The sequence below is a fragment of the Chiloscyllium punctatum genome, chromosome 25, assembly GCF_047496795.1.
Source record: "Chiloscyllium punctatum isolate Juve2018m chromosome 25, sChiPun1.3, whole genome shotgun sequence".
NCBI classification, from domain to species: Eukaryota; Metazoa; Chordata; class Chondrichthyes; order Orectolobiformes; family Hemiscylliidae; genus Chiloscyllium; species Chiloscyllium punctatum.
This window is the reverse complement of record NC_092763.1, coordinates 69,352,093-69,370,422: the sequence shown is the minus strand read 5'-3', so window position 1 is coordinate 69,370,422 and position 18,330 is coordinate 69,352,093. Positions and strand designations below refer to the sequence as shown.

The window sequence follows — 18,330 nt, the reverse complement described above, 5'->3', positions numbered from 1 at the left end:
GGAGTGTAAATGCTCTGTTTGTACAGTCCAGGCTGTAATAGTTATTTAGATTTCTGGTTGATCTGAATATGCACGTGTGGCTGCTGATGTCTGCCCAAAGTGAATACTGGATGATTGGGCACGACTAAGTGGCGATTGGGTTGGCATTACTTTAGCATGGTGGGGCTGTCAGGGGTCATGTCGGTGTGGGGAGATGTCATGGGCTGGCATGGGGAGTAAATGGGGGTGTGGGGGGGGGGGGAGCGGTGGTGAGAGGAAAATGTGAGAGGGGGGCCTCCAATTTAACAAAACCCCCAGGATGTCGCCCGGGAAGTGAGGCCCATCTGCCAGCCTCTGATCTGTATCCTGGGGTGAGAGGCCTCACTCTTTACTGCACCCCACCACCCCACTGGAAGCTGAAGCAGTTTGAGGGGAGAGTCTCTCAAAGCTGGGAAACATCCCGATTGAACTGTCCATGTGGGCCTCAAACTTAACTTCAGTGTCTCTCCCTAAGGTTTGTGTTTGATTATTGCAGACTCCATGGAGCCATGAGACATCAACAAGGATAAAACATTGGAACTACTGTACAAACTGTACATTGTTAGTCTCCTGCACTGGGAGAGGACTTTGGGGTTATTTGTGTTTGAGTCAGTGAGTGGGATAATGTACACTTGGCAGCAAATACCATGAATGGAACAAGAAAGTGGATCACATTTTAAATCCTCAGCTGCGATGCCAAGTCCATCCAGGGCACTGGTTCATCTCCAGCATGTGCAGCAGCGTGTTGGTCCGTACAAGAAGGTAGATATTGTAACTCAGCAGAAATGGATTCTGGCTCTCAAAGCAAGCAGGGCAAAGAGACTTACAAAGCTGAATTGGCTTGGGATGGAAAAGGCAACATTGAGACAAATTTTGTCAAGGTCATCCGCTGCCTCAAGGCTATGGACACACTGCACCTCGGGAGTGGAATGCTTCCCTCGTCCCGAGAATAGCAGATGACATGGGAGAAAAGAATGAAGGCAAATGGGATCTTTCCAGATCCTGGGCATCACAGTGAAAGATCGGTCACTGGTTGAACTGAACTTTCCAGGGTCAGTCAAAACTGTATGCACGCCAACATCCATCTGAAGGAATTGAACCAGGCACTGTCTCGTAGCAAGTTGAGAACTGGGCAGTGAGTTGTGTATTCTGTGTCCCAGTCTGGTGCTGAGTTGAAACAGCCTTTTCAGTTGTTGTCTGTTCCATTCCTGGACCTCTGCTGCAAACATGGAATCTGTTACTGATTGGCCCTTTCTGTGCAGAAGACTTGGGAATCATAATTTGGCAATTTCAAGATTTTCTTTTTTTTTAAAAGTAAAAAGTGCAAATGTGCAAGCCTGAGGCTACAGCCCAGACTGAGAGGAGCAAGTTCACTTTAGGGTTGGAAAGGAGCTGAGGAGAACTTCTGACTGAGCAGTAAATGTAATGGTGGCTCCTGCTGCTTGGGAGGGAGGGGTGGGGAAGGTGGTGTGTGTGTGTGTGTGTGTGTGTGTGTGTGTCAGGTGGAACGAGGTAAGAGATCCCATTCTATTCGCTTGACCTATCCGTTAGTGACCTGTATAGCACAACTGAGGGAGTCTTTAGTTTTCTGTCTGCTTGGAATTTCTGTTGTTATTCTAAATGAGCTTCCAATTCTAGGATATTGTCATAACTGACATTCATCACTATCTGTTCCCATCTGGAGAGAGCTGAGCACGTGATGTGGGGTGAATGGCGATTTCTCGATTTTGGATCAGTCTGTTTATAATTAGCTTGTTCTGCTGATGTTTACTGTCAACTTTCCCTTTGGGATAAGTCCTTGGTTTCTGATTCCCAACATGGAGCCCTCAAAAGCATCGGGTTCCCAATCCCATTCCCCCTGTGCTCACTGACCCACTCTGGTGTTCAGTTTATCAATGCCACTCTGGACTCCATGCCCCAGAATCTCCTCCCTCTCTCTTTTGAGGTCCTGGGGAATCATAACTTTTTGTCACCCATCCTCCTGTATCTTCCTTTGGTCCAGGATTGATCTTTGGTCATGTTATGTTCTTGTGAAGTGATTAAGCTTTTGCCTTTTAGTTACAGTAAAGCTGCAAATTGCCACCGCAGTGACTTTGGACTTCAGACCGGACGCGGCCTGGGTTTTGGCTTCTCAAGAAAACAATTCAAAGACTGCAGTGGACTATTGGCCTTGTAATCTCTTCTGCATTGTGTACTTTTTCTCTAGGAATTTAAGCTGAAATCCTGCGTTAGGAGGAAATCTGAATCCATCGACAAGCGATTCTGCTTTGATATAGAGATGTTTGAAAGGTAAAGGAATGTTGTTAAAAGAGAAAAATACTGTAGATGCTGGCAATCTCAAATAAAAACTGAAATCCCCTGGAGAAAACCAGCAGGTCTGGCAGCATTTGTGGATTCCAAAGAAGAGACTTGAAATGTTTAACTTGCTTTCTCTCTTTACAGCTAATACCAGATCAACTGAGTTTCTCCATAAAAGGAAAGTCATTGACTGGGGCATAAACTGTGATAGCACCTGAAAGTATTCACAGACTATGAGGAACAATATATTATAATCTGGAATGGCAATGGAATAATTAACGTGTTTTTGCAGAGGTTTTGACTTGGTACTTTCCTTTTCTTTTAAGCCTGTAATAACCATGTTGCAATGCTTACTGAATTCTACATGAACACCAGTAAACAAGAATGCTGTATGAAGTGTTGATGGGAAAAGTATGCTTTCATTCCCTTTTGGTTCAAGACTAGGCAGATGAATATTACAAAACCCCTCATCTTCCCGGCTCTGTGGTTGAGTGAAATCAGACTTGATGGTTTTTTTTTATAGTTCGTAAATGTGGTGGTTTAGTCGCTGATCCATTTGCATGTGGCTGCAGATTTTCTTCAGTAAGCAAACAAATGGCACAAAATAATATTTTCCAAAAAAGGCTGTATAAGTGTGTGTGTGTGTGTGTGTGTGAGTTAGAATGATCTCAACACACAGCAACGTTTCAACATGTTTACTGACACTACCTGGCACAAACACCAACCCAGAGAATTTACCTGCCTACTCCACTTTTTTTAAAGAAATCTACTTAACTGATTCCTGATGTTTGTTTGTGACTGTGAAGATGAGTCCTTTCGAAATCTGTTAACAAAATCTTTCACAGCTCTAAGAGCTGAAACTTTCTCATTTCTCTATTAATCTTCAAGTTTCTCATCCTGGCTTGGACTTTCACAAACTCAGCTCTTCTGTGACTTGTTCCCTGAACTGCTCTGATTAATCTTCCTGGGAGCAAAACTAAGCTTGCTTCTAAACTCAATGCTTGTGCCTTCAGGATTGTTTTTTTTTCCAAAAAAAAATGTCTTGCTCATCCTAGGATCTCCTGAACTGAAAAACAATGCTATGGGCGATGCAGATTTACTAGGCCTGTCCTAGGCCTAACAATGCAGACATCTTTCTGTAACCTCCATTGCAAACTACAAGGGTGTGCAGTTACCTTGCTGACAAACTTAAAACAATGTTCTCGAAGGATCTTCTGACTTTTTTGTGAAGAAAACCCTTACTGAAGTACCAACACCCCTCTGTTTTGAAATCCAAATTCCAAAAGTGACATCAAATTTATACACTCTTCTGCACAGCAGGGTTCAACCTACTGCCTCTGTCAATATTTATCCTTCAGTGAATTCCGATCAAAAGCAGATTGTCGTTTAGCTCTTTGTGGGATCTTTCAGTGCAATGAATGCCTGCCACATTTCATACGTTTACAGCAGTGACGGCACATTACTGAAGTACTTCATTGGCAATAGAGAACTTTGAGCTATCTGGAGGTTTAAAAATATGTCATATGAAAGCCAGTCTTTCGATTTGTTTTCCTACCTTCAGTAAATTCTGAACAAATCTCCCTTTCACAGGCAAGGCCCTGTCACACTCCAAGCTCTCTCCGAAGCCAACCGAAGTTTGTGGATTGAAGCGATGGATGGCAAAGAGCCAGTGAGTATCCTGCCATATTCTGTACACTTTTAAATCTGTTTTTTAAAAAAATTGATTGCCTCTCCATCCCATTTTGCCAGGCAGCAAGGCACACTGGGGATGTTCTCAGACATCCTCCCAGTGGTGTTGCTGTTTCGGCCTTCCCAACTAGCACTGAGTTTGGAAGAAAGTTTACTTTGTCTACTGGGAGGATTAATTGGGACAGTTCAGGGAACAAGACACCACGACAGAGGGGTTTTGTTTGTGAAACTTCCAAGCCAGGGAGAGAAATCTGTAGGTCTGTTAGAGAACTGAGAAAGTTTAGTCTTTCAAACTTGTCAGGCAGCAATTAAGTAATGTCATTATTCAACTTCTGAGAAAGTTCAGCTGGTCAAGTTCCTGATGGTGTATCCCTGACTTTTTTTTTGTGAAGTAACCCTAATTTACTGCTTCACGTTTGGTGTAATGATGGTGTGAAAACTTGGCTGTGGTAGAGAAAGAGAGAGAGAGAGAGTTACTGGTTTGGTTGAGTGGGGGTAGATTCAAGTAGCAGAGGCACAGTACAAAAAGAAACCCCTTTCTATTGGGGTTGAGTGGTGGGGGCTCTGATTCCAGTGACCGGGTCTCAATGCTCTTTGGATTCGAGCATGTAGCAGGTAAGCAACAAAAAACACAACATCCATTTAAGGGGCTTTGCAGCCAAGATGGTCACATCTGACTCTCCTGTTTGTAGTTGCCTCTGCTCCTTCAGATCTCCTGATAGTTCAGGACCTTTGTGGCTCTGGAACATCCTGTAGATGATGTCAAAAGTGGGTGTCTATGAACTGCGTGAATTGCTGATTGTCAGTTAGTTTCACTCTGCCTTTATTGGGCCTTGGTTTGCTTCCTACATGCTTAGTGATGCTCAAAATAACAAATTATAGAAGACAATCCCTATAGTATGGAAACAGGCCATTTGGCCCAGCAAGTCCACACCAACCCTCAACTTGGACCCATTCCCCCACTCTATTACTCTACATTTTCACTGACTACTGCACCTCACCTACACATCCCTGAATACCATGGGCAATTTAGCATGGCCAATTCACCGAACCTGCACATCCGTGGACTGTGGGAGGAAACTGGACGAAACCCTTGCTGGCACTGGGAGAATGTGCAAATTCCACATAGACAGTCACCCGAGGCTGGAATCGAACCCAGGTCCCTGGTGTTGTGAGGCTGCAGTGCTAACCATCGTGCTGCCCTAATAAAATACAAATGTGTTTAGAAACAGGAGGAGGTCTTTCTGCCCCTCCAGTCTGCCTGTTTGGGCCTTTGGCTCCATCTTGGTTTTGTAACAAATAACAACAACAGATTGGTCTTGGTTTTAAAATTTTCAGTTCTCCCAGTGATGACTGTTGGTGATTTTCTCTTTTTTTCTTTTTGGACTCTATTTTTAGCCTCAATAAGGCAAATTAAAAAATTGGAAATCGTGATTTAATAGAAGTAGTGCCAAAACGATCAGTTAAAGGTCCTTCTCTGTACAGTACTTTGGCTCATGGCGTTGCAGCTATATTTAAGGGTGTCGTTCCCATAGTTGGTCTCTGTGTGAGGATGTGGGTCGTATAAAACTCTGAGCTAGACAGGCAGACGCAGGCCAGGTTTTTGGCCGTCTCAACCATGCATTCCACATCAGCGCTTTCTCCTGACGCTATAGTTGGTGCCACATCCCCTAAGCACGAGCTTTTAATTCAATGGCCTGAAGGTTAACAAGTCCACAGTGACTGGCAAACAGAAGTTGAATCACAGAATGAGGCCACTCAACTCCTTTAGTCTGTGCTGGCCCTTTTTGAAAAGTGCTCTCCAATTTGTTTGACCTCATCGCTCCTTCCCTTAGATCTGATGATATTACACCCCCCTCCTCCCCTCCCCCCCCCCCCCCCCCCACCCAAAAAGAACCTAATTTCCTTCCTGGATTGTGCTGAAAAGTGAAACATTGTCAGAACTTTATAACTTGGGGGTGGGAGGAACGTACAGGAGCTGAGAGTTCTGGTCAGTTGTTAAGTTGACTCCATATTGCCTTGGGGAAAACGATGGGGGTTTCCAAGCTCCTTCAGCACAACTGAGTTACCAACTAGTCAGCACATACTTCTGTAGTGGAACTTGTTGTGATGGTTTGAAATTTGGCATTCTTGTATTTTGTCCTGATGCATGCACACCAATTCGGTGCCTTGACTCAGGGAACTGGTGAGTTTTCAGCATCCAAACTGTATTGGGAATTAGAGGGCATTGATGGTGTATAAAAGCAACAGAGTGCAGCAGTACAGGAATTGAACACAGAATTGTCACATAACGAGGTACAGTAAAATGTTTTGTTTTGTGTGCAGCACAGGCAATACATAATGCATTGGGGTAATAGAACAATGTGAGGAATACAATGTTGCAGCTGCAGAGAAGGTGCACAAAGAGTGAGATCAACATTAAACTTAAAATTTGACTGGTCCATTTCAGAAATCTAACAACAGGGAAGAAGATGTTCTTGAATCTGTTAATATGTGTGTTTAAGCAGCAATAACCTGCTCAGTGATGCCCAGTTTGGGTTCCACCAGGGTTCACTCAGCTCCTGACCTCCTCACAGCCTTGGTTCAAACATGGGCCAAAGGAGCTGAATTCCTGCAGTGAGAGGAACAGCCCTTGGCATCAAGGTCACAGAGCTTGACATCTGGGAGTTGTGGCAAAACCGGAATCAATGGGTATCGGGGGGGTGGGGTGGGGGCAAACCTCCGCTGGTTAGCGTCAGACCTGGCAGATTGGAAGATGGTTGTGGTTGTTGGAGGTGTATTGTCCATATCTGCTCCAGAGCATCTCTGCAGGACTTCCTCAGGGTAGTGCCCTTGACCCAACCATCTTCAGCTGCTTCAGCAATGACTTTCCCTCGATCATGAAGTTAGAAGTGGGATTGTTCACTGATGATCGCACCTAGTTTAGCACCATTCATGACTCCCCAGATACTGAAGCAGTCCACGTACAAATGCAGCAAGATCTGGACAATTTCCAGGCCTGGACTGACAAGTGACAAGGAGCAATTGCACCACGCACGTGTCAGGCAATTACCATCTCCAATAAGAAATGATCGACTCACTGCCCCTCGACATTCAATGATGCTACCATTACTGAATACCCCACTATCATCAGCATCCTAGGGGTTACTGTTGACCAAAAGTGAACTGGACTAGCCAAGTAAGTTTTGTGGCTGCAAGTCCAGGTCAGAGATGACAGAATCTCTACAGTGCAGAAGGAGGCCATTTGGCTTATCGAGTCCATACCAACCCTCCAAAGAGCAACTCACCCAGCCCCAGCCCCCTACTATATCCTACAACCCCACTATGGCTAATCCAGTTAGCCTACACCTCTTTGGATTGTGAGAGAAAACCAGAGCACCCAGAGGAAACCCACACCGACTCTGAGATAATATGCAAACTCCACACAGACAGTTGCCCAAGGCTGGAATCGAACCTGGGTCCCTAGCACTCTAAAGCAGCAGTGCTAACCACTGAGCCACTGTGCTGCCCAGGAACTCTGCAGTGGGTAGCTCCCCTCCTGACTTACGAAAGCCTATCCATGTCAGGAGTGTGATGGAATTCTCAGGCTTGCCTGGATGAGTGCAGCTCCAAAGACACTCCAGAAGCTTGACACCACCCAAAACAAAACATTGGCACCACGTCCACAAACATTGATTCGCTCCACCCTGTACACTCAGTAGCAAATATCCTTCGACAACACCTTCCAAACCCATGACCTCTTCTATCTCGAAAGACGAGGGCAGCCAATATATGGGAACAGCACCACCTCCCTTCCAAGCCACTCCCCATCCTGATTTGGAAATATATCCCCATATCTTCACTGTCGCTGGCTCCAAATCCTGGAATACCCTCCCCAATGACATTGTGGGACCACCGTTAGCACTTGGATTGCAGTAGTTAAAGAAGGCAGCTCCCCATCATCTCCAGGGCAAGTAGGGACGGGCAGTAATTGATGGTGTAGCCACTGACACTCAGCCCATGAGTGACTGAAAAAAATAACACTACAGAGAAAAGGACAATGCCTTTTTTAAAAATATGGTGAAGGAACGCTGTTGTTGAACTGCAAGATGGATTGTGTGGATTTAAATGACTTTTATAATTCAGATGATGAGATTCTCGCAGACATTTCAACAAACAGTAAGACCCAACATGTGTATGTTGCGAAATATTTGGGATCCCCCCTTTGCGTTGATGTAAAATACCTCCTAAATCTTTTAAAAAGCACATCCAAGTGTTACAATGTATGAAGACGCTGGAACTGTCCTCCCTGAAATCTGGATGTCTCCATCCTCTGAGTGTTGGGTTTTGGACCTCAGGTGAATCATGGGGTAAAGTGAAAGGGCCTTGTGTAGCTTCAAAGACATTACATTTATATAGCTCCCTCCCAGGCTGATGCATGTCCAATGAGCTTAACGCAGTCCTGTGTTTTAGTGATTAAATGCTAATTGCATATGATTTGGAGATGGTGGTAGGTTTTCAGGGTCCAGGTTACTGAAAGCAAAGACTCCCTTTGCACAGTTGGTGCACTGTGAAGACAACGTACGGTGTATTTTCTTCCAAATCAAAGTGTTTTTCTGCCCTGCGTGTTTCATGGGGACCAAAGCAGTGCAAAATGCAAATTTTGCTGCACCTTCCATTGCCACTAGAGGGCGGTTTTTTTTGTTTAACACGGTCTGTGAAGGGCCCTGACAGATTTGCAGTTTCAGCTTTGGAGCAAAATGTCTGAAAACCTAACTCCTTCCCCTTTCATTTTAACAGGGAACGCAGCAAGCGGCTGTAGTACTTCACAGTTTGTCCCAATAAACTCAGGCTAAGACCAGGATTTGGAGTGGTTCCCTTCCATTCTGCCTGGGTTGGAGCAATTGCACCATAAGGAGAGACTGGATAGACTTGGATTGTTTTCTTTGGAGGATCGACGCCTGAGGGCGGAGGACAGGACTGTGGTGTATAAGATTGAGGGGTATGGACAGGATGAATAGAGAGCAGCTGCTCCCCTGGGTTGAGGGGTCAGTCATGAGGGAGCATAGTTTTAGGGTAAAGGGCTGGAGATTCAGAGGGGTTTGGGGGAAGAAATGTCTTCACGCAGAGTAATGGGAAATCTGGAATACACTGCCTGGGAAGGCCAAAAATCTGAAAACCTTTGGAAAAATTTTGGATGAGCACTTGAAGTTCATAACTTTCAAGGGTATGGGACAAGTGTAGGTAATTGGGAGTAGTGCACCTTTTTAGTTGTAGCTTAGAGTGGTGCTGGAAATGCAAAGCAGGCCAGGCAGCATCCGAGGAGCAGGATGTGCGTTTCCAGCACCACTCTAATCTTGACCCTAATCTCCAGATCTGCAGTCCTCACTTTCACCACCTTTTTAGTGATAGTCATGCTGGTGCAGGCGTGAGGTAAAAACAAGGACTGCAGATGCTGGAAACCAGAGTCTGGATTAGAGTGGTGCTGGAAAAGTACAGCAGGTCAGGCAGTATCTGAGGAGCAGGAAAATCAACATTTCGGGCAAAACCCTTCATCAGGAATACAGGTGTAGACGTGATGGGCTGAATGGCCTGCTTCTGCACTGTATGACTCCGACACTCTTTGTGGCTCAGGGCCTAGTCTGGGATTTGTATTTGTTTACTAAGGAATCCTGAACTCCCAGATGGTTGGATTGGAGTGCGTTGAGAGAAGTCAGGAAACTTTCCATTGAACAAGATGTAAGGACTCACTGAGTTTTCAGTAATATCTGCTTTTAATTTTTTTCTCTCCATATTAATAAGCTGGAGAGGCTCCACATTCTGTTTGGTGATAGGTGGGTACCTGCTGCCACCTGCTGCACATGCTGTGCTACTGCAACCCAATTCTGAGCCAGACGATTTTGCTGTTTTTTTCCAGTGGATTCAGCAACGTTGTGTGAAACTGGTATCTGCCTCTGTTGGAGAAAAGGGCATCTTCTAATGCTGGTTGCATTTTGAACCAGCATTTGTCTACATTTGTCGTCTTAGTCGTTTAAATAAACTGTTCACGATAACATTATCTGATTTAAAACTCCTTAAAGGAGAATGTAACTTGACATTGAGCTGCCAGAGGAAGTGGTGGAGGTTGGTATAATGACAACATTTAAAAGGCATCTGGATGGGTATATGAACAGGAAGGGTTTAGAGAGATACGAGCCAACTGCTGGCAGGTGACTGTCTGTGTGTGGAGTTTGCACATTCTCCCCGTGTCTCAGATGAATTGGCCATGTTAGATTGCCCATAGTGTTAGGAGCATTAGTCAGAGGGAAATGGGTTTGGGTGGGTTACTCTTCAGAGGGTTGGTGTGGACTTGTTGGGCCAAAGGGCCTATTTGCACACTGTAGGGAATCGTTTTCAAAAAAAAAAGGGACTAGATTAATTTAAGATATCTGACTGGCTTGACTGAGTTAAATCGAAGGGTCTGTTTGCATGTTGTACAACTCAATGACTCTATCAATTTAGCAGTGTGTCTCTGTCTTGTTGTACGTCTGTGTCCCTCTGCTCTGTCCCTCTGTCTGTGAGCAAATTTCAATGAGTGCAGGTCCAACAGAGCAACTTCTCTCTTCCTCAACTCTGTGCTCCCCTTCCTGACAGTGCACTCCAGTGTGGTGTGGTCATGGTGTACGACAAGAAGAGTTAGTTTACAATGAGGCTAAGAGAACTGGATCTAATTAGTGCAAGCAGCTGTACGCAGTGAGAACGAGGCTGCAGCCAGCATTGCCTGTGTTATATCATCGTAAATGCCAAACACAGTCATCCCTCTCGGAACAGCACAGGATCGGGATGGGCGTGGGGGAGAAAGACAGCAGTTCTCCAGATTCCAGCACTCCTACACTTCTCGCCCAGGTGATCACCATCTGGCTTTTGAAAAATCCCCATTGAGATGCCGCCCACCCTCTGTAAGCCTGAATATTCCACCAGCAGCTACTGATCAGCCATTGGGAACAGGAGCCTGGCTTCATAGTCACCCTCCTCGTCACCAAGTATTTTATAGTTGCAGTTCTGGAGTACAGTCAGTGCATTCACAGGAATCGGAGTCACAGAGATGTTGCAACGTCTGAGGGGCCCGTTTGCTCTGTCATCTCTGACTCAAGAGTGACTCTCCTCTTTCCACATCTCCGACCTGTTCTCAGCTCCATTGTTCTGCAGGTCTTTCTTCTTTAGTTTCTTGTCTATTTCTCTTGAAGCCTTGATTCTGTCACTCAGTCAGACAGGATCTGGGAATGCATTAATCATTTGCTACATAAAAATGCTTTTGTTGGGGATCATTTGACATTTTTATTTTTAAAGGAGTACAAAATGAAAAGCTACAGTAACATGCCCGTTGTGGCAAGATTCCAAAATATTTGTTTGTTTTTCCTCCGTTTTCCCCCCTTTACCAGTCATCAGACATCGGTGTCCTCTGGTACTTGACCCCTGTGCCAATGGGAGCAGTTCCCCCCCAGTCCAGATAACTCCTTAATTGGGGTATCTCCGTCAAATCCCCTCCAAATTTCCCCCTCGTTCAATCAGAATAGCCCCAGTCTCTCCTGTAACATTGAGGCAAAATACTGTGGAATTAAAGTCGGAGAAAGCTGGAAAGAAACTCAGCAGCTCTGAAGGCCTTGGTTCTGAATTAGAACCAATATATTGAACTCGGAGCTTATTCGCTGTATCCTCCACACCTCCCACCGTCAGCATCTCCAGTCAACTGCAACTTGAGTCCCTCAGCCTTGGAACTATTTGTAATCTCACCTGTGGGGCCCCAGAGGGATTTGTGCACAGGAAGATCCAACAAAGACCACTGATGACCAGATCATTCCGTATTTAAAACCAGAATAAATATTGGCCAGGATATCTGCTCCCTTTCCAAATGTAGGATTTGCCGTGTCCACTTGAGACGGTAGATGAGAAGATGGTTTAATATCTTGTTTAAAAGGTGGTCTGTGTCCCATGGGGCATGGGTGGTGGTAATGGTGGAGGAGGGGTTAGTTGTGGGTGAAGGGGTGTGATTTGCTCCTTCAAAGAGATGCTCTGTCTGCCAGAAGGACCTGACCTCAGGGTGGTGGGAGAGGTGACCTGTATCCCACAAATCGCCTCCCTCCTGGGTGGCTTGTTCCACGATTGCAGGGTCTTTCGGTGCCATTCTGGCAGCTGCCACCTGCTGGCGCTGCTGCGTGTGTGACCAACATCTCTCTTGAGAGACCCCGCCACAACCAGGCAAAAGTGAGGACAGCAGATGCTAGAAATCGGAGTCTAGATCAGCGTGGAGCTGGAAAAGCACCGCAGGTCAGGCAGCATCTGAGGAGCAGGAAAATCGATGTTTCAGGCAAAAGCCCTTCATCAGGACCCGTGGGACACAGACCACCTTTCAAATGAGACCTGAAACCATCTTCTCATCTATCATCTTGAGTGGACACCACAAACCCTACATTTGGAAAGGGAGCAGATATCCTGGCCAATATTTATTCTGTTTTTTAAATACTGGATGATCCGGTCATCAGTGGTCTTTGCTGGATCTTGATGAAGGGCTTTTGCCCGAAACGTTGATTTTCCTGCTCCTCGGATGCTGCCTGACCTGCTGTGCTTTTCCAGCCCCACTCCAATCTTGACCCCGCCACAACCATGGGCTCTTTACCCTGGGGCAAGGCTGGCATTTACCCAGTACCTGATTGGATTGCAGGCCAGCAAGCCTCCTTCCAGAGAAAGCAACACTGGTATCCTGCTGGTTCTGTAAGCTCAGATACCCTCATCGCTTCCTTTTCCTGCATAATGCCAACTTAATATTTCTGAGCTGATTCTCTGCCTTTTATCTTTCAAATGGCACATCGGGGAAGGCGATGCAAACTCGGCTAATGTTTTGGGGACCCAGGTTTGAATCCTGCCACGGCAGATGGTGAAATTTGAATTCGATTTAAAAAGTATCTGGAGTTAAGAATCTACTGATGACAAGACAACCATTGATTGTCCAGAAGACTCATTTGGTTCACTAATGTCCTTTAGGGAAGGAAACTGCAGTTCTTACCTGGCCTACATGTGACTCCAGATCCACGGTGATGTGGTTGACTCTCATCTGCCCTCCAGGTAATTAGGGATGGGCAGTGAATGCTGGTCCAGTCAGTGACACCCACATGCTGAGAGTGAATTCAAAGTGGTGATTTTATATTTCTTCCCTCACTATCTTGCTTGCACATCCCACCACTTTTACTCACTGCCTCTGAGAAAAAAGACCAACTTGCATCTATGTGCCACCTGTTGCTCGCCCTGTCTGAGCAGAGGTGGTTGTTGTAGGGGCGTTGGTGCTGTCATAAATCCAGTCACATCGTGCACTGCCAAGAACATTTTAATCAAAAATGCTTCTTTGCAATCCAATATTAACAGCCCATTAAAACCTAAAGTAGGCCTCATTACAGCATCCTGCCTGAGTTCTTCACTTCACTGGAAACACATTGCCTCTGGATTTAACTCAAAAATATAAAAATTTGAAGAGAAAGCGTTAGTGTGCTGGTTACCAAACTGTGATTGATTTCCAGTATATGTCTCTGATGAGGAATGTTGGCCTGAAACAGGGTCTTTTATTTAAAAAAAAAAGGAATTCAGCTTTCTATTACTAAGACACGATGACACAGAAGAATCTCTTTTGCAGATGAGCGGGATGGTGGGACTTCTGGCCCTCCGCCCTAATGGAACAGTTGGAAAAGCTCAATGAAATGTTTGTATTCTGTCCAACTGGGAATCAGTCTTGCAAGTGTGGAAAATGACTACTGCCAATCTTCTGCAAACTGTTTAATTGCTCAGTTTAGTCAACAAATACCTCCACCCATTCCATACACAGAAACCAAGCTATTGAACAGGGTTGAAGTGCTGAGGTTAGAGCCATGATTGATCTGTTTGATGGCAGATTCTCTGAGATTTTGCTATTCATGGTTTCTCACTGTGGTGACAACTCTCGCCAAGTCTGCAGCTGACGCACCAGCCAATCTTTCCTTGTTGGTCAGTTTTTAAAAAAGGCTGTGGTGGGAATTCATTCAAACTTATGCATATTGCATTGACCTTTCACCTGGTTTCACAAATCCATGCAGTTTACTGCTGTGGTTGGTGTGTGTAGGAATGTTCCTATTATAACACAAGCGAAAAGATTTGTTTGGATTCACGAGCAGCCACTGGACACTCGGGAGTGTTGGTGGAAGTGTGGTATTTGAATGTGGGGTTAAATCAAAGGCTTGTTCATCTCTCCAGGTGGGTGTGAAAGACCCCATGTCATTGTCAAAGACCAACCGGTCAGGTGCCTGTGTTTCGCCACCTGCTCTTTCCTCAACGAATACTGAAAGCCGATTGAAGTTTGTGGGACTTTTCATGCAAATTGACTGTTGTTTAAAAGTTGGTTATGAAAGAGAATTAAAAATTTCTCTGGCTGGGCAAAGGCATAGTCTCACTATAGCTTTTGATTCTTTTTGTTGGTTTCATCACCTCTGGGATGTTCTGTGTAATAATGGTAGATTTTCAAAAATGAATTAGGATGTCAGAGCCTCTGGCTGGGCCAGTGTCTCTTTGGAAGGAGAGCTATCTATTTGAACCAATGCAGTCCATGTGGTGTTGGGGCATCTGCAATACCATGAGGGAGGGAATTCCAGGATTTTGACCCTGGAACGGTGATAAATGTCCACCTCCAGATGGTGTGACTTGGACGGTCACTTTCAGGTGGTGTTTCCCATGTATCTGCTGCCCTTGTTTGAAAGGTGCTGTTGAAGGTGTCTTGGTGATTCTGTCTATGTTTCTGTCCATCTGTACTCAATAGCTGCTTTTTATCATGAGATTCAACACTTCCACTCTTGTGCTGTGACCCAGATTCAAGGAGACTGCATTGCCCACTCTAGTTGATCTTTGACCTCAGTTGGTGGGTTATTTAGTGACAGGTGAGGATGGTCTTGGAGTTCGTCGATTGGTGACATCTTCTTCACTGCTACACTGATCCAAACTGGAAGGGTTTTCATGTGAAGATAGATGCCCCACAGTCACCACAACACTCACTGTCCAAACTGAGGCTTCAGAAACTCGGGCAACCTCCGGTTTTTGCATCCGCACCATTTCATGAGCCAAGATGGTATATTTTGTATTGGGAGATATTAATGTGCTGAAGGGTAATCTTTCCTGAATTAACTGGCTATTGACTCTCTTGTTTTTGAATTTCAGATCTACATCACACCCAATGCGAAACCAGAGCAAAGTAAGTGGGTTTTTTTTGTTTTCTAGCTTGCTTTGCCAGGCCATTTTGATCTGTGCTGGCAATTGGACATGCAATGCAATCATTAATCCTCACTTGTTTTAATTCTTCTCTTGCATAGTGCAACTAAATGATCTGGGCTTAAAGTTTGTGAAGAAATGTATTAATGCGGTGGAGACCAAAGGTAGGTCCCATTGTCAATAAAATCCAATCAAATCAAGTTAAGCCAATAGTGCCCATTGGGCTTTCATGGTATCACTGCCATTATAGCCATATGGTAGCATATTTGGGTGGCACAATGGCTCAGTAGCTAGTACTGCTGCCTCACAGTACCAGGGACTGCCTGTGTGGAGTCTTTACATTCTCATCATGTCTGTGCAGGTTTCCCTTGGTTTCCTCCCACAGTACAAAGATGTGCAGGTTAGGTGAATTGGCCATGCTAAATTGCCCATTGTGTTAGGTGCATTAGTCAGAGGGAATTGGGTCTGGATGGGTTACTCTTTGGAGGGACGGTGTGGACTTGTTGGGTCGAAGGGCCTGTTTCCACACTGTAGGGCAGCTAATGTAATCTAATTTCTGCTGCCCCTGGTGTTAAGCAAGTTTGTGCTGTATTTCTGTTACGTAAACCACTGGGTGAAGTTTAACTCCATCTCCTACTACAGGTCCCCATCTAACCCATACATGCATTTACCCCATTTTCTCAACAGCTGGGTTTACACTGTGTTCCCCAGGACATTCACCCACATTCTGTCCTGTACTGCCTGGGGTAGTGGATTTATTTTCTTTTGTTTTATACATTTTTTTTTAACCTTGATCCCAAAAACATCTTGCCTGAGGAAAGATAGAGGCCCTGTTTCAATAAAATATTAAATTTGAATCTGTTTACTTTTTGCAGGAATCACCGCAGAGGGGGTTTACAGAACTGTTGGCAGCAACCTCCAAGTACAGAAGCTACTAACTCAGTATTTTGGTGAGACCATAACCTTAATGAGGAGACCACTGGTCTTTGCTCCCTGACCTTTCCTCAGTTATCAATGTTGCACCTTTTGTTCTAGTAAGTCCCTGATTTACATCAGAATCTTATTGATCTGGGTTCCTTTTCGTAAAGTTCCCTCGCTGTGCCAGACACTGGTAATGTACAGGTTTCAGGAATGTTATGTACAGAGTCCTGTGCCCAGAATGGGACTTTGCCATTTCCCACTCCAACTCTCCCAGAGTGAAAGTAAACAACTGAGGCAGTCAGACTAGGATTCTGGCTGCTACTGGTTTGTGCACTGCAGGGGGCACTGACTCTGTCCCTTGACCAACTATGCACCGTTTAAAGTTCCCAAACTCCTTCCAATGTTTGAGCTGTCAGATGATTGGAGAGGACCTGAGTGGTTTGGAGATCTCTGCTGTTCAAATCTTCCAATGGTTCAAACTGGTCGTCTTCATCCTTGTGTATGTTTAAGGCTGAAACAGAGAGATTCTTGATCAGTCGGGGAATCGAGGGTTATGGGAAAGAGCAGGAAAGTGGATGTGAGGAATGTTGGATCCATCATGAACCTATTGAATGGCCAAAAAGCTGCCTCCTGTTCCTATTTCATCTGGTCTGATCATGGAATGTAGAGTTATTCAAAAATAAATGTGAGCATTAATTCATTCCATTCTCTTCCCTTTCCTCTGATTTCATGTTTTAAACATTTGATCACTGTATCTTGCCTGTATATGTTATTTTTAAAATGGGTCTGGAAGTTTGGAAGGAAGGCAGTGAGAAAGAGCTGGATGAGAGGCAGGAACGATGCCTTATATTGAAGAATGTAGTAATCTATCAACCCAATACCTTGTATTTATGTTCCACCTTTAATATCACGTGGGAACATTACCAGACATTTTAGCCAAAACAAAATTGACATTGAGCGAGATTAGGAGAAATTAAGACAGGTATACGGTTGTAGAGACTAGTTTTAAGAAGGGTAGAGAGAGAGGCTGAGGATAGAAGTTTTGGACCTTGGTGATTAATGACATGGCTGTCAGTGGTGGAGAGATGCGGATCCACATTGTATTGATGTAAGACCATAAGATATTGGAGCTGGATGAGGCCATTCGGCCCCTCGAGCCTGCTGTGCTAATAAATAGTTTCGTGGCTGATCTGGCATTCGTCATGTCCACTTTCCTGCTCTTTTTTTTCCCCCTAAACCTTGATTCCATTACTGACCAAGACTCTACCTATTTCAGCCTGAAATATACACAGGGACTCTGCCCCCATAGGTTTCTGTGGCAAGGAGTTCCAAAGACAATCAACTCTCTGAGAGAGAAAAATTCCTCCTCATCTCAATTTTAAGTTGGTGCCCCTTTAATTCTGAGACTGCCCTCTGGTCCTGGATTCTCCCATGAGGAAATATGCTCTCAGCTTTTATTGTCAAGCCCCTTCAAAATCCCATTTGTTTCAAAGAGATCACCTCTCACTCTTCGAAATTCCAATGAGTAGAGTCCCAGCCTATTTATCCTTTATCCTCAAGACCATCCCTTATTACTGGGGAACACCCTAGTGAATCTCCCCTGAACTACCTCTAATGAAATAAGAAGATTTAATTGTCCTGTTTTTTTTTTGTTTGAAAATCCTGATATTGTCACACCAGTTCACAACCTACATACAACATATAATTTCACCAGCAATTTCAGATTCAAAAGCCAACTTGTTCAATCGGTGCAGAGTCATAATCAAGAGGAAAACTGCTAGCGTTTTCTTTCGTCTTTCTTTCTTTGTTGGAATGGAGGTGTTGCTGGTAAGGCTGGCCGATTTGTTACCGATCCCTAAGTGCCCCTTGGATTGCGAGGATCATTTTGGAGGGTGGGTAAGAGTCGGCCACATCGCTGTGGATCTAATGTCATCAGAAACCAGCTTGAGTGATGTTAAATTGTTATTGGTCTCCCCTGGAATATCTGGTCCAGGTTTTAAAGGCAATATCTGAGGAACTTCTATTGGTCAGACCACCCCTTGAGAATATCGTGTGGATACTAAGGCTAGGGAAGACATTATCCACACGTGTGCATGCACATGTTTGTACACACAGACACATTCATATATGCATGCATGCACACTTGTGCGTGCACATATGCAC

The 18,330-nt window shown here is 44.8% G+C and overlaps 1 protein-coding gene and 1 long non-coding RNA gene across 5 annotated transcripts in view; one reads left to right on the top strand and one right to left on the bottom strand.

The window, feature by feature from the left end:
* Positions 1 to 18,330, top strand: part of ophn1 (oligophrenin 1) — a 196,998-nt gene that overhangs the window by 99,662 nt on the left and 79,006 nt on the right. For all 4 annotated transcript variants that reach the window (XM_072595481.1, XM_072595480.1, XM_072595479.1 and 1 more), the window contains exons 10-14: positions 2,225 to 2,307; positions 3,907 to 3,985; positions 15,196 to 15,229; positions 15,348 to 15,410; positions 16,122 to 16,196. In XM_072595481.1, the coding sequence (XP_072451582.1) occupies positions 2,225 to 2,307; positions 3,907 to 3,985; positions 15,196 to 15,229; positions 15,348 to 15,410; positions 16,122 to 16,196 (334 nt within the window). The remainder of the gene's footprint in view (positions 1 to 2,224; positions 2,308 to 3,906; positions 3,986 to 15,195; positions 15,230 to 15,347; positions 15,411 to 16,121; positions 16,197 to 18,330) is intronic.
* Positions 12,605 to 18,330, bottom strand: part of LOC140496031 (uncharacterized) — a 46,227-nt gene continuing 40,501 nt past the window's right edge. Inside the window, exon 4 of the long non-coding RNA XR_011964139.1 lies at positions 12,605 to 16,678. This is a non-coding gene — a long non-coding RNA (uncharacterized lncRNA). The remainder of the gene's footprint in view (positions 16,679 to 18,330) is intronic.